Raw genomic sequence first — 16,058 nt, 5'->3', positions numbered from 1 at the left:
CTCTGCATCAGGCTCTACACTAAGCACTCACTCTATCATCCCATTATCACATTTAGCCCCCACAGCAACTGTACAGAGCAAGAACTATTTACCATCCCCATATTACAGATGAGAACACTGACACTTGAAAGAGTCAAATTTGTTCAAGTTCTGTAAGTGATAAAGCTGGGCTTGGAATCCAGACAGTCTGGTTCTGAAGTCCTCATGCCTAAATACTATTCTATACTACCTGTCCATGGACTCTCCAGGCAGAGCTAACAAGATGTGCAAGTGTATGGAAGTGCAAGTGTAACCCAGATATCCCCACGAAATATCAAAATAAAATGATCAGCCCTCTATCTCACATAAAGACAGGATCTTGCTCACCTTCCTCAACATCCTTAGTGGTTAGCTTTTTCCTAGAACTATGTCTTTGGGAGAAGTAGAGGTTTAGCTCACGTCCACTGCTGGGGCAGCCCAAGCTAGATGTGGCTCTGCTGTTCCCTGACTCTGAACTTAGGCCTCCAATTCTGGATTTCTGATCAGCACACCTTGCTCCTGATCAAAGCTCAGAACCCAAGACTCACCACCCCCCATCTTGTGTATATCCCCCATGCACATACCCACCCCCAAAACACCAACACACCACTGCAGCATTCTCCGACTTTTACTAAAAGGAACAATGGTGGGGATAACCTCACAGCACAGAACTAGCAGCCAATTAAAGCTGATTAGGCATCATTATCCCAAAGCACAGATCAAGAGCAAGACTTGACTAACTGGGCCATAAAGTAAAGATCTGCATAGGAAGAAGGCGGGAGGCACCTGCCTCTCACGGAGCCCTAGGCGTTGTGGGGAAGGGAAGAAAGAGAAAGAGTAAAAATTAAGAGATGTATTCTCATTTTAGCTCCCCAAGGTTTAGCCCACAGGAGGGAGGAATGCCCCATTTAACACTCACAAACCAGGTAAAACTTATTGCTAATTTTGTATCCACTGCTTGAGTGGTGAGAGGCTCATGAAGACTCAGTCAAATACAGACAAAATGAAGAACCAAGACTGCCATTTTCTCTTCCCATTGGATGCAACACTTCTTATATATACATTTCAGAAACACACTGTAGTTTTGTATCTTTCTTTTTCAATTAAAATTTACATTTTTCTGTTGTCATTGAAAATTCTGTATAATAATTTTTATATTTTCAAAATATATCTGGAGGTGTCTACTGTAATTTGCTTAACTATCACCCTATTTAGGCTTACATTTTCCATTTCACTGTTTAAATCATGAGGTGATCATCTCTTTGCATTCCTGGTTATTTCCTAGAAGTGAAAAAGTTAAAATTAGTGAATACCATTTTCGGTAAGTTCTGCCACATCGTCTTGCAGAAACAAAATACTAAAATTAACAATTACAGCAGCAGTGGATGAATGAACGGATTTCACCAAAACCTTATGATCATTTATTCAACAAATGTTTATCAAGGGTCTATTATGAGCTAGTCATTATTCTACATGTGGGAGATACGGTAATAAATGAGACAGAAAACATCTCTTTTCTCAGGGAGCTTCAATATAGAACATGTCGCGTAGCAGTAAGTTCTGTGAAAGAAAATAAAACGAGGTAAAGGGATACAGCAGAGGCCTGGCAGCCACCTGGAACAAATCTTACCAGCTGCCTATTTCTGTAAGTAAAGCTTTATTGAAGCACTGCCACAGCCATTCATTTAAGTATTGTCTGAGACTGCTTTCCACTACAATGGTGAAGTTGAGTGGTTGCCATAGAGACCATATGGCCCACAAAGCTCCATGTGTTGGCAGCACCCAGCTTGTTAGAGTAAGACAGGGCCAAAGCATCCTGGGATGCAGTCTTGGTATGTTAGACTAACTGCTGTAACAAATAGACTCCAAAGTGAATGGTGGCTCATACACAACAGGAATTTATTCTTGTTCTCATTACAGTAGTGGATATGGGAATAACAAGCAGGATCCAATCTATCTGGGTCTTTCAGGGACCCAGAATTGACAAGGCTTTACTTTCTTCAACACTTGGCTTCAAGATTATCCTGGGGTTGCCCTCTATTCTGGCCAGCCAGAAGGAACAAAAAACATGGTGTATTTCTACGCAGGAGGCTTTTAGGGGCCCAGTCCAGAAAAGGCTTACATCAGTTCCACCAACTCTCCATTGGCTAGAACGCTGGCACAGAGTGGCACCTGACTGTATGGGTTACAGGGAAATGAGATCCCTTGCTGCTCAGCACTTCCCAGCATGATGTTTGGAGCAAGCAGGCCATCTCTGTCTCAGAGAGCATACAGCTTCCAATTTTCAACCAGAGTTGGCAATCCACTATGCTTTATTGTGCATTTCTTTGATTAACACTAAAGTTGATATATAAAATGTGTTTTGTCTTGTTTTTCTTTTCTTTTCTTTTCTTTTGTTTTTGAGTCTGAGTTTCATTCTTGGCGCCCAGGCTGGAGTGCAATGGTGTGATCTCGGCTCACTGCAACCTTCACCTCCTGGGTTCAAGCAATTCTCCTGCCTCAGCCTCCTGAGTAGCTGGGATTACAGGTACCTACCACCACACCCAGCTAATTTTTGTATTTTTAGTAGAGATGGTGTTTCACCATGCTGGCCAGGCTGGTCTCAAACTCCTGACCTCAGGTGATCCACCCACGTTGGCCTCCCAAAGTGCTGGGATTACAGGCAATATATAAAATGTTTTAGGGCCAGCCCCAGTCATTCACACCTGTAATCCCAGCCCTTTGGGAGGCAGAGGCAGGAGGATCACTTGCGGCCAAAAGTTCGAAACCATCCTGGGCAACATAGCAAACCCTTACTCCCCCTACTCCCCACTGTCTCTAATAAAAAATGAATAAAGCTTTATAATATATGTATTAGTCATTTATAATTTCTCCTTTCTGAATTTCCCATCTTAGTGTTCTTTGTTCATTGAGATCTCAGAATTTTTTTAATCATTTTTATGAGTGCTTAAATGATTAAAAATTATAATCCTCATTTGTTGTTTTCCTTTTCATTTTTACATAGTTTTTGAAGGGTGGAAAATTTAAAACTTTATGTAATCAATTCCATGTGTTTTTTCTTTGTAATTCCTTCCATTGTTTTGTACTGGGGGAATTTTTTTTACCTATTTAGAGATTGAATACATAATCTCTTCCTTGCTGTTTTTTTTTTCTTTCAAGTTTTTTTTAAAGCTTTGCATACACTTTTAAGTGAGGTTCTAAGTTAACTGCTTTTGAAAATAGCCAATTTTCTCAACACCAGTTATTAAACAATTCATGTCTTTGTAATAGATTTGTGATGACTCACTTGCTACATTTTAAGCTATTTAATCTTCCAGAGTGTGCCTCTATTCTTGTCTTAATTCAGTACCGTGAAACCTTAATTGTTACATTTTTATAGTCTTTTCATATTTTCACATCTGGTAAGGTAAGCCCTTCCTATATTACTTCTTGTTTAAATATTTTAAGAGTATTTCTCATGTTTTAATAATTTTTATCTCATTGCAAAAATAATAAATACGAATTTTTATTTCAAAAATACAACATGAAAATAGAAAGTTCTTAGTTAACTTCAGATAATTGTTTAAATTCCTTTTAAATTTCTATTACTATTCTAATTGTGTCCATATGATATCCACAGATTAATTTGGGAAACCGACAACTTCAAAACATAGAAAAAGCCCCTCATTGTTGTTTTATGTTTTTCAGGAACACTTTTTGACTTTCTTCATACAGATCCAGTGTATTTCTTGTCAATTTTATTCCTAAGTATGTTATAGAGTAATGGTATTTAAATGTAATATTTTTTTCTATTTTATTTGTACCTGGTGTTTGTTGGCATGTTGAAAAGCTATTAATTTGTACATAGTTATGTTGTAACTAGTCATATAGGTTTTCAATTAATTTTCTTATGCTTCCTAGAGAAATGATCATATTCTCTAGCAAACAAAAATAATGATCTATTTTTGTAAATAAATCTATAGTTCTTTTTGTGCTGCTTTTCAGTTCCTGCTTCACCGCAGCCCCTAGCACAGTGTTGTGTAATCCACAGTCCACAGGGCCCTAGCATCCCATGAATTTGAAAAATGCTGGATCCTTCATCTCCCTCTTGTAGGTTCTCTACTTATATTTGAGTGTTGAGAGCTTTGAAAAGTCATGTGATAAAGAATCCTAGCTAAACTTATTTAACCTTGCATCACTACTATACATCCACTAATATGCAAAACATCCACCAATATGCCTCAGGACAATGGCAGTCCTGTCTCCAACATCCCCATGCCACAGCCTGTGTCCTCTTATCCTTTCCTAGCCAGGCCTTCCACAGCCACCACTGCTTGGAAAACCTGTGTTACTGGATTGAAGTCAGGGTAATTCTGCACAATTTCCTAAACAATGCTGAAAAATAGCTGTGATAAAAAGGCATCCTTTGATTCATTGATGTGACATACAGTACATAGGTAAATCTGTTTGTGTTCTCTTTTTTCTCCTGAATAGACTTGCCAGAAGTTTATATAACTTATTGCTTTTTTGAAGAGGCTGCTCTTTGATTTATCAATGCTATAATTTTTGTGGGTTTTAATTCAATAATCACTGTTTTTATATTTATCGTGTTTTCCTCCTACTTTCCTTAAATGTATTTTGCCATCATCTCTTCTAACTTGGGGAGCTAGGTACTTAGTTCATCTATTTTTGTATTTACAACTACATATCAAACTGTATGGAACTTAGCCAAATGCCAACATGTTCCCATTATTAGAGAAAAGAAAGGGAGAAAAAAGATTAACTCATTAAATTTCAGGCTCATTGCTTTTCTCACAGAATCTAATACATTAATTAAACTTTATCTCAAAAAGAGCTAGCTGATAAAAATAGAGAAGTACTGGTTTTTTGAAACAACTTTGAAAAACTAATGAAGTGTGGAGAACTGGAACACCCAGAGTCCCTTCAGCTCCAGGCAAATCAAAGTCATGCAACAAGCATAGAAAGAGCTCAGCCAAACTTCATACCCCATCTTCCCGGGCTCTTTTAAAAGTAAAGGTTGGCTTATATTCAGTTCAAATTTGTCCTACAATTTTGGAGTCTGCTTATTTGGATTCCTTCCAGAGGCCAATCTTGAGGCAAGAATCCCCAAGCAAAGTATTTTATTGGGGAGGCAATCCCAGATAGCACCACTAGGCTAGTAGGGAAGTGAGATGAGGAAGGAAGGAAATGAGTGAAAGGATTATTATCAAGCAAGCTAATACATAAGCAACTGGAGCTTGATTCTGCTGTGCAACTCCAAGACCAGTGTAGAGCGTGGGCCTCAGGGTTGTCCCACCCCCAGGGTGAGCAGCTGGGGTATTCACATACACAGACTCCTGTCAATCAGTGGAGGGCTGCTGAGGGTAGCGGGGAGGCTGGCCTGCAGCTCCCATGGGAAAAGCCCACAGTTTCGGAAATGCAGGCGCTGGCAGTAAGACAGCAGCGGAGAGCGATGGGATGGGGAGTGCCCTGGCAGCCATTACAGGGGCATTGGATGTTCTTGTCTTCAACCAGCCATAAATATCTCACCCAGGCTTGAGAACAGTGCCTGGAGTTACTTATGGGCTGATTTTCTTTCCGAGAGATATAAAAGGGATTTTTTTCTAGGTTTAATCCATGACCTACTGTACTCTCATCATCAGAGATGCATCTTCTGGATGTGCAACAAAGAACGAGCACAGGTTGTGTCTGACCGTGGTCGCTGTGCAGAGATAGTCAAGCCGCGTGGGAGCCAGGGCTGAGGATGGTAAAGTGAGGAGACGTCAGAGGTCCCTGGGGGTTTTGCTGAAGCGATTCAGACTTTAGGCAGCTAAGATGGACTGGGGAACAGAAAGCACAGAGGAGACAAATTGCACCTTCATGACAATTTTATTGTCTTAATAATTGCTTTCCTCTTCTAGGGAGTCCCCTTGTTACAAGATCCTAAACCGTTGTTAAGAAAAATGTCGTGTCTCCTAGGTGTAGTTCTATCTGAATGATCTTGAGTCACTTTCTTCACTGCTGAATAGGAAGGGAAATAAAAACTGCTTCACCAGGAGAGTAGTTGTAACAACTGATTAGATGAAGGGAAAGCCGTGTGATTAATAAGTGCTTGCTAATAAAAGTAAGTCCTCCTCACAAGAATTTGTTCAGCTTAATTAATGGGACAATCTTTTCTCCAAAGCACAACATAAATGCAATATAAATAAAAGGGATTTGACCCTATTTGTCATTGCCAATTTCCCAATAGTGGAGAATAATAAAATCTATGTTCCAGTCAGCTCTTTATGCAGATAAATTCACTCTCTAAAATGACATTTTGAAAATTAAAATGCTTTCTTATCAATATCATGATCTTTTAATAAATGTAGCTTTCTCCCATTCATTAGCTGAGTTTTATAAACTACTTACTACAGCCACAGTACAACAGTCACCAATAGTACTGGCCTTTATTTTGCTGTATGGAACTCTGAGTAGATACTATGAAAATGCTTTTCCTCTGCAGAAAATATATTACCTAGGTCATTGTCACCTGTCTGCCTTTTTGACAAATGGCTTCCTCAACTAAAACCCTTACATGCTGCCAGGTACAGTGGCTCACGTCTGTAATCCCAGCACTTTGGGAAGCCAAGGCAGGCAGATCTCCTGAGGTCAGGAGTTTGAGACCAGCCTGGCCAACATGGTGAAACCAGTCTCTACTAAAAATACCAAAATTAGCCTGGCTTGGTGGCAGGTGCCTGTAATTCCAGCTACTAGGGAGACTGAGGCAGGAGAATCGCTTGAACTCAGGAGGCAGAGGTTGCAGTGAGCTGATATCACGCCATTGTACTCCAGTCTGGGGGACAAGAGCAAGATTTTGTCTCAAAATAAATAAATAAATAAAACCCTTGCATGCCAATTTGCAATTCTATGTTTTCCTCCCTATTTCTGGTGACAGACAATGGTGTCCGCATAAAACTCCTTCCCTGATTTCAGCTTAAATGTAGAGCCCAGGGAATGACTGTACGCCTCAGTGTCTACGCCATTCAGGTCTATGCACATGCCTTGCTTTCTGGCCCTAGAAGTAGCTTATGATCGTGGAGCCAGGTCACTGCTGCTGCCACCAAAGCCACAGGTCGAGAAGCCCCATGCACAGAGCAGACTAAGAAAGATTGCTGCACCTGCAAACCTGCCAACTTCTGGTGACGTAGCCAGGGGTACACCCCCTAGAGTGACTTTGATCACTGGGAGACCAAGTGGGATTGGAGCTAGGAGAGAACTTCTTTTCCCTTTCTTCCCCAGGTGGACTATTTGGAAGGTGTATTATAAAACCACACAATTAGCTGCACTTACAACTCTGAGAACAGCTCAATAACATACCTCCTTGCATTTCTTTTCTTTTTTTCTCTTTTCTGTATGTTATGTGGTAAAATGCATATAATACTTCCTTGTATTTCTTTTCTTTTTTTCTCTTTTCTGTATATTATGTGGTAAAATGCATATAATACTGTATAAATACATATAAAATACGTACAGTTAAGTGGCATAAAATTTGTCATCTTAACCATTTCTAAATGTTCACAATATATTAGTGCCATCTACGCACACATCATTGTGCAACAGATCGCTAGGACTTCTTTATCTTGCAGGACTGAAACTCTGTACCCACTGAACAGCAACTCCTCTATCCCCCTCCCTACAATTCCTGGCAACCACCATTCTGCTTTCTGTTTCCACTTCTGTTTGACTACTTTAGATACCTCAAATAAGTGGAATCATGCTGTATCTATTTGTCTTTGTGATTGGCTTATTTCACTTACCCAGCGTCCTTAATATTCTCAAGGGTTCATCTGTGGTTTTGCCTATCACATAATTTTCTTCTTTTTTAAGGCTGAGTAGTATTCCATCATATATATACACCACATTTTCTTTATTCATTCTTCCATCAATGGACATATAGGCTGCTTCCATCTCTTGGCTGTTGTGAATAATGCTGCAATGAACATGGGTATGCAAATATCTCTTTGCGATCCTGTTTTCAATTCCTTTGGATGTGAACCCACACCTCCTTATATTTGCACTGTTTCCTTCCCTACCTCACTTCCTTTTTCCCTACCTCACTTCCTTTTTCCCTACCTCACTTCCTTTTTCCCTCACTCCTGTTGCCTGGGGCCCCTGCCAGTGATGTGCTGGTGAAGTTTAATATCTGGCTCTCAAGTATAGTTCAATGTAAATGTTAGCTGATATTTTCATTTAAATTAATAAGTAAGATGAAAGGGAAAGTACAAAGGCATATGTCTGAACTTTGCTCACCATGGCATGAGCAATTTCTTTGTTGCATTGGACAACAGTTTTCACATTCTGGAAGAATATTTCAATTTTATGTAGTATTCCCAATATAATGGCTCCAAACATGACATGCTTTTAAGTTTAATTTGTATTATTAACATTTTCTTCTTCACTTTCTTAACTCCATACAATCGACAAGACAAATGGAGCCCAGATTTGTAGCTTTTGCCTCTATCTGTGATGTACAGTACTCCCAAAATGTCTGATTTCAACCTAAAACATAATGTTATTGGAAGTGGAGTTGCTCTGATAACACATTTTTTGGTATTTCCATAATAAATGTAAATAACCTCAAAAGCATAGATAATAGGAAACTATAGTCAAATAATTAGGAAGTGATGAGTTTTGGATATTTATTGCTTTTGTTTTTAATATAATGTCTTCTAATTTTATATTTGTGTAATTTAATTTTTAATAATGGCTGTGTTCAACAACAATCTCTAAAAATTAAATGATCAGCTTTTGTGAGACAGTTCAAGCTGGCTCCAGCACACCACTGGTTTGCATTCCTAAACAAAATATTAAGCCATAAGCTTTTCTTCTCCAGTTTTATTGAGGTAAAATTAACAAATAAAAATTACATGTAGGCTAGGTGCAGGGGTTCATGCCTGTAATCCCAATACATCGGGAGGCCAAGGTGGAAGGATCACTTGAGGCCCAGAATTTGAGACCAGACTGTGCAATATAGTGAGACTTCGTCTCTACAAAAAATTTAAAAATGAGTCAGTTGGTGGTGGGTGCCTGTAGTCCCTGCTACTCAGAAGGCTGAGGCGGGAGGATCACTGAGCCCAGGAGGTCAAGGCTGCAGTGAGTCATGATCATACCACTGCTCTCCAGCATAGCTGGCAATAGAGCAAGACCCTGCCTCAAAAAATAAATAAATAAAACTGTATATATTTAAGGTATACAATGTGATGCTTTGATATGTATATACATTGTGGAATGATTACCACCACTATCATGCTAATTAACATATACATTACCTTAGTTATTATTGTGTGTGACAACATTTCAGATTACTCTTTCATCAAACTTCAAGTACACAATACAGCATTAGTTACTAGAGTCTCTGTACTGTGCATTAGACCTCCAGAACTATTCATTCTGCCTAACTAAACCTTTGTACCCTTGACCAACATCTCTGCATTTCTCCCAACTCCCAGCCCCTGGAAACCACCATTCTACTCTTTGCTTCTATAAGTTTGACTTTTTTAGATTCTACCTATCCATGAGATCATGCAGCATTTGTCTTTCTGTGCCTGGCTTATTTAACTTAGCTTAATGTCTTCCAGGTTCATTCATATTGTCACAAATGGCAGAATTGTCTTCTTTTTTAAGGCTGAATAATATTCCACTGTAGGTATACATGTACAATTTCTTTATCCATTCATCCATTGATGGACACTTAGGCTGATTTCACTTCTTGGTTATTGTGAGGAATGCTGCAATAAATATGGAAGCACAGATATCTCACTGAGATAATAATTTCATTTCCTTTGAAATACCATAGAAGTGGGATTGCTGGATCATATGGTATTATATGTTTAAATTTTGAGGCACTTCCATACTGTTTTTCATAATAGCTGTACTAATTTGCTTTGCCACCAACTGTGTACAAGGGTTCCCTTTTCTCCACATTCTCATCAAGACTTGTTGTCTTTTGTCTTTTTGATAACAGCCATTCTAACATGTTTGAGGTGATGTCCTATTGTCATTTCGATTTGCGTTTCTCTGATGCTTAGTGATATTGAGCACCTTTTCATATAACTGTTGGCCACTTTTATGTTTTCTTTGGAAAAATGTTTATTCAGGTCCTTTGCCCATTATTAATCAGGCTGTTTCTTTGCTATTGAATTGTGTATGTTCCTTAAGTATTTTTGATATTAACCACTTATCAGATGCATGGCTTACAAATATCTTCTCCCATTCATAGGTTGTCTCTTCACTTAGTTGATTGTTTCATTTCCTGTACAGAAGAAGCTTTTTAGTTTGAAGTAATCCCATTTGGATGTAATCACATCCAAAAAATCATTTCTAAGACCAATGTCAAGAAGTCCTACTTTTTTTCTACTAGTTTTACAGTTTCGGGTCTTATATTTAAGTCTTAATCCATTTTGAGTTGAATTTTGTAAATGGTATGAGATAAGGGTCCACTTTCATTCTTCTGCCTGGGGATATCCAGTTTTCCCAAAACTATTTATTGAAGAAACTATCCTTTCCCCATGTGTGTTCCTGACACCTTTGTCAAAGATCAATTAATCATAATCATGAGAGTTTTATTTCTGGGTTTGACTTTCTGTTCTGTTCCATTGACTTATGCATCTGTTTTTGTGCTGGTACCATGCTTTTTTGATTATTATAGCTTTGTTCTATATTTTGAAATCAAGTAGTGTGATGTCTCCAGTTTTGTTCTTTACGTTCAAGATTGCTTTCGCTATTCTCGATTTTTTTGTGGCTCCATATAGACTTTAGTATTGTTTTTCTATTTCTGTGAAAAATGTCATTAGAATTTTGATAGGGATTGCATTAAATCTATAGATTTATTGCTTTGGGTAATATAGACACTTTAACAATATAAATTCTTCCAATTCATGAACATAGGATATTTTTCCATTTATTTGTGACTTCTTGGATTTCTTCCATCAGTTCTTTATAGTTTTCAGTGTATAGAGCTTTCACCTGCTTGGTTAAATTTATCCTAATTATTTTTTATGCTCTTATAAATGGAATCATTTTCTTAATTTCTTTTAAGGGCTAGTTCCTTGTTAGAGTATAGAAACTAATGAATAGTTCACATATAACTATTAATTTTGCATATGTTAATTTTGTATTCTGCCACTTTACTTAATTTGTTTATTAGTTCTAGTAGCTTGGGGGTAGAGCTTTTTTGGGGTTTTCTATTTATAAGATCATGCCATCTGCAAGCAGAGAAAATTTGAGTTTTTCTTTTCCAATTTGGGTGCCTTTTATTTCTTTTTCTTGCCTAATTGCTCTGTTTAAGACTTCAATACTATGTTAAAGAAGATGTGACCAAAGTGGGCATCATTGTCTTTTTCCTGATCTTAGAGGAAAGGCTTTCAACTTTTCACTGTTGCGTATGGTATTAGCTGTGGGATTGTCATATATGGCCTTTATTAAGTTGAGGCACATTTCTTCTATGTCTCCTTTATTGAAAGTTTTTTATCATAAAAGGATCCTGAATTTTGTCAAATGTTTTTGCTGTCTCTATTTAGATGATTATATGATTTTTATCCTTCATTTTGTTAATATAGTGTATCACATTTATTAATTTGCCTATGTTAAACCATTATTACATGCTTGGAATAAATCCCACTTGTTTATGGTGTAAGATCCTTTTAAGGTGTTGCTGAATTCAGTTTATTAGTTACACCATAAACTTTTGCCTTGGGTTCTGCTTTCTAGGCAAATAGACTATGAGAAATACCCTCAAAACAATTGTGAAACACTTTATTCTTTCTTATTAGTTTAGCCTTTTCTTCCCCCATTTATCTACCTACTATAAAGGAAAAGAGAGAGAAAAAGAAAAAAAAAAAAACCACAGCACTCAACAGTAGCCAAAAACCTCATAGTCCTCCTCAAATATTTTATTCTTCATAAAGCCCCTGGAACCTTTATAACATTCTGAGGCAAAGAGGGGCTGAAGGAGAAAGCCCTACAGTACAATTCCCCTCTCATCCAACAGGATGGGGACTCAGAGTTGGTTTTATTTTATTTACATTTACAAGGTTGTGCCTTTGTTCACAGAGCACAGCCCCCTCCTGGTCTGTCCCTGCTTCCGTCACTTAACCCCATAACAAATAGGGAGGGTGACAGGGGACTATCAGAGGACCATAAAGAAAGAATGCCAAAATTAGGAGTCTGTGTCCCCTCCCATTTGGAAATGTTGGCCCTTGGGCTTTCCTCTCATGATCAAATCATCTCCATCGGAAATCTTGTTGACCCCTTGAAGGTGCAACCCGTTTGTGAGCAGTGCAAGATTCCACACTCTCACATTTTTATCACAAAATATCTCTAGGATGTCCATGTGAGTTCCCCAATCCCGGCCCTCAGAAGATGATGAGATGAGGAGCAAATTATGTAAATTTCAGAGAATGCCACATACTCCAAAGCCCTCCTGCCTGTCACTGCCCAGACTGCCACTGCATGCCCTTGCCACCCGTTGCTAATTGCCTGCTCCTGTACTTGCACTTCAGAAGGTGACCTGTTGCTCACTCAGCAACTCCAGACCAGCTTCAGACTGGGAAAGCCAGGACACATTTCTCCTATCAGGTGGACTAAATCACACTTTCTTCAATCACATCTGAAACCTTTCCAATTTAATTTTTTCTTGGGTACTCTCTGTCAGCCCTAGGGTACTATATAGTTTCCTTATATCTTATAGTGATTCTTTTTTTTTTTTTTTTTTTTTCTGCGTTGCCCAGGATGGAGTACAGTGGCATGATATGATCTCAGCTCACTGCCTCCCATGTTCAAGCAATTCTCCCCTCTCAGCCTCCCCAGTAGCTGGGACAACAGGTGTGCACCTCCCAGCTAATTTTTGTATTTTTAGTAGAGACAGAGTTTCACCATGTTGGCCAGGCTGGTCTCAAACTCCTGACCTCAAGTGATCCACCCACCTCAGCCTGCCAAATTGCTGGGATTACAGGTGCAAGTCACCATGCCCAGTCTCTTTTTATCATATTTAATAATTCTCATATTAAGCTTCTGTTTAAGCTAGTGTGTTTTACATCACTTGATTTGATCTAGACTGCTACAACTAAGAACAACTTCACTAACATTCCTTCCTAAGAACTGGGGAGGGCTGGGGACTCAGGCCACCCCTGAGAGGTGGGTCAGGAGGAAATTCCAGTTCTGCAGGCAGCAGCAGATCCTGAAGGCACCCTCTCTAGCCAGCACCTATTTTTAACATGGAGCTGCTGCCACATCACAACCTTTTCAGGTGCATTCAGCTTGCTAGGTGGTATGAACATAGCTGCAGAGCCCAGTGCCCCATTCTTAATTCCACACTATTTCTCTTCCATTCCCATACAAAAATCCTGTATCCCTTAAAGCTCACACCACAGGTTTTCATGTCCCTCTGGATGTGAGGCAACGAGATCATCTTCTGACATCTCTCACCCACTGAGCATCCAGAGTTGCCCAGCTGATCTGACCGATTACTTTGGCAAACCTTTCTTCTTTCACCTCTCTGAGTACATCCTTTCTTGGCCCTTGATTTGCAACATTTCCCACATCCCAATACAGAAAAGTGGTTAAGGGTGTGGGCTCTCCAACCTATGTGTGTGGTTCGAGCCCCACGTCTGACTAGTTCTGTGACTTTGGATGTGCTACTTCACTTCTCTCTGCCTCAGTGCCTTCACACATGTAGTGGGTATGAAATAGTAGCACCTATATCATGGGATTGGTAGAGGAGTTAATGCATTTAAAGTACTTTGATTTCCTGGCCCATAAGTGCCCAGTAAGTTTATCTAACATTGTGATTCATTTTATAATCATCTTCATGGGTGGCTTTGTTTTGTTTCGTTTTGTTTTGTTTTGTTTTGTCTTGTCTTGTTTTGTTTTGTTTGAGATGGAGTCTGGCTCTGTCACCCAGGCTCGAGTGCAGTGGCATGATATTAGCTCACTGCAACCTCTGCCTCCTAGGTTCAAGCAATTCTCCTGCCTCAGCATCCAGAGTAGCTGGGATTACAGGCATGCACCACCACGCCCGGCTAATTTTTTTTATTTTTAGTGCAGACAGGGTTTCACCATGCTGGCCAGGTTGGTCTTGAACTCCTGACCTCAGGAGATCCACCCTCCTCAGCCTCCCAAAGTGCTAGGATTACAGGCGTGAGCCACCATACCCAGCCTTCATGGGCGGTTTTATCTTTCATATAGGTGAACCATTCCACACATCAGCCTTACAGTTTGACTATCTTAGCCCTATAGATTCCCCCACTCCACTCTGATTAGACTGCCATAATAAAATACCACAGATTGAGTGACTTAGACAACAGACACTTATTTGCCCACAGCTCTGGAGGCTAGAAGTCCATGATCAAGATGCCAACCAATTTGGTTTCTGGTGAAGGCTCTTCCTGGCTTATAGCTGGCCATCTTCTCTCTTTGTCTTTGTATGGCCTTTCCTTTGTGCATGTGGGGAGAGAGAGAGAGCTCTTGAGTGTCTCTTTCTCTATAAGAACTTTATGTTTCCAGGCCAGGCACGGTGGCTCATGCCTGTAATCCCAGCACTTTGGGAGGCCGAGGCAGGCGGATCACGAGGTCAGGAGATCGAGACCATCCTGGCTAACAGGGTGAAACCCATCTCTACTGGAAATACAAAAAAATTAGCCGAGCATGGTGGCGGGCGCCTGTAGTCCCAGCTACTCGGGAGGCTGAGGCAGGAGAATCGCTTGAACCCAGGAAGCGGAGCTTGCAGTAAGCCGAGATTGCACCACTGCACTCCAGCCGGGGCGACAGAGTTAGACTAAAAAAAAAAAAAAAAAAGAACTTTATGTTCCATTTCTCTCTGTCATCACCTCCTCAGTTCCTTACTCTGCTCACTGTTTTCCCCTCTTACATTGGACCCCATAATCGACACTCCATGAACCCCTGGTTAGGCATTTTAGGATACCTATTGCATCACCTCTTCTGGGCATCCCCAAGAAATGTGTGTTTGAGAATCTTCAGATGGGCTTCACAACCACATCCTGTTCCCCAACTGCTGAAATGATGCCCAACAGGATGTCACCCATTTGGGAAGGAGGACCTCTAGAATACACAGAGATGGGCAGCAATCCTGGATCCATTGGATACTGCGATAGTTCATCCCTCAATCCCCTGCCAGGAGAGCAGCACAAGAAAAACAGCTGAGGAGAGAACTTGCCCTCACCATCTCATGTTGCCAACGAGTAGAATGGGCTGTCTAATCCCTGCTACTTCTTAATTGTCCTGCTTCTGGACAAATTCCTAATCATGCTAAGTGTTTATCTGCTTTCTTTCCACCTCCTGTTCACCCTCAATCAACTTCTCTCAACCTCAGTTTCCCCATATGTAAAAATTCAAAAAGAGACATCGCCCAGGAGAAAAATAAAAATTGTATTAGATAATACGTATATAAATAATCCCTGAAACATAATGGCCCCTTAATGCTAGTTCTTGCCCCATTTATTAACCGTTTGCATTTTATGTATTTATTTTATGTATTATAAGGGACATATAATAACTTTACATTGGTGGATATAAAAAGAAAAAATTACCAATAATTCTACCACCTTAACACATCTATTTCCCGTTTTATGTATTTTTGATTACATGAGCAGACATTTTTAGGTCACTACAGTTAAGTGTGCATAAAATTTTTACATCATTACATTCCCATGTTGCTACCATCTCTGTAATTAAAATTTTCCTGACTTCATAATATTTGATCAAGAGAATGCAATATGAGTTAATCATCCTTCTATCATTGAGTGGTTAGTTGGTTCCAATGTTTTCCTGTGATAGAATGGGCTTGCAGTTAACAATTTTGTGTTTATTACTTTTTTCCCCTTATTTGGGATTGTTTCCTTCTGACTTACTCCTGGAAGTAAAATCTCTGTATCACATACTATAAATATTTTTTGAGCTCCTGGTGCATTTGGCCTAGTTGCCTCCCAAAGCATTTCCAACAGTGTCCACTGCCACCAGTAGTGACCGAGAGGGAGTAGTGGCATTTTTTTTTTTTTTTTTAA

The 16,058-nt window shown here is 39.5% G+C and overlaps 1 protein-coding gene across 1 annotated transcript in view; it reads right to left on the bottom strand.

The window, feature by feature from the left end:
• Positions 1-1,121: 1,121 nt before the first annotated feature.
• Positions 1,122-16,058, bottom strand: part of POLE4 (polymerase (DNA-directed), epsilon 4, accessory subunit) — a 57,382-nt gene continuing 42,445 nt past the window's right edge. The window contains exon 4 of the mRNA XM_011987236.1: positions 1,122-1,299. Within this exon, the coding sequence (XP_011842626.1) occupies positions 1,262-1,299 (38 nt within the window). The 3' untranslated portion in view covers positions 1,122-1,261. The remainder of the gene's footprint in view (positions 1,300-16,058) is intronic.

This window comes from Mandrillus leucophaeus, unplaced genomic scaffold (genome assembly GCF_000951045.1).
Source record: "Mandrillus leucophaeus isolate KB7577 unplaced genomic scaffold, Mleu.le_1.0 Scaffold1083, whole genome shotgun sequence".
NCBI lineage: Eukaryota > Metazoa > Chordata > Mammalia > Primates > Cercopithecidae > Mandrillus > Mandrillus leucophaeus.
The sequence above is the reverse complement of the archived record's forward strand: the minus strand, read 5'-3'. Positions and strand labels throughout refer to the sequence as shown.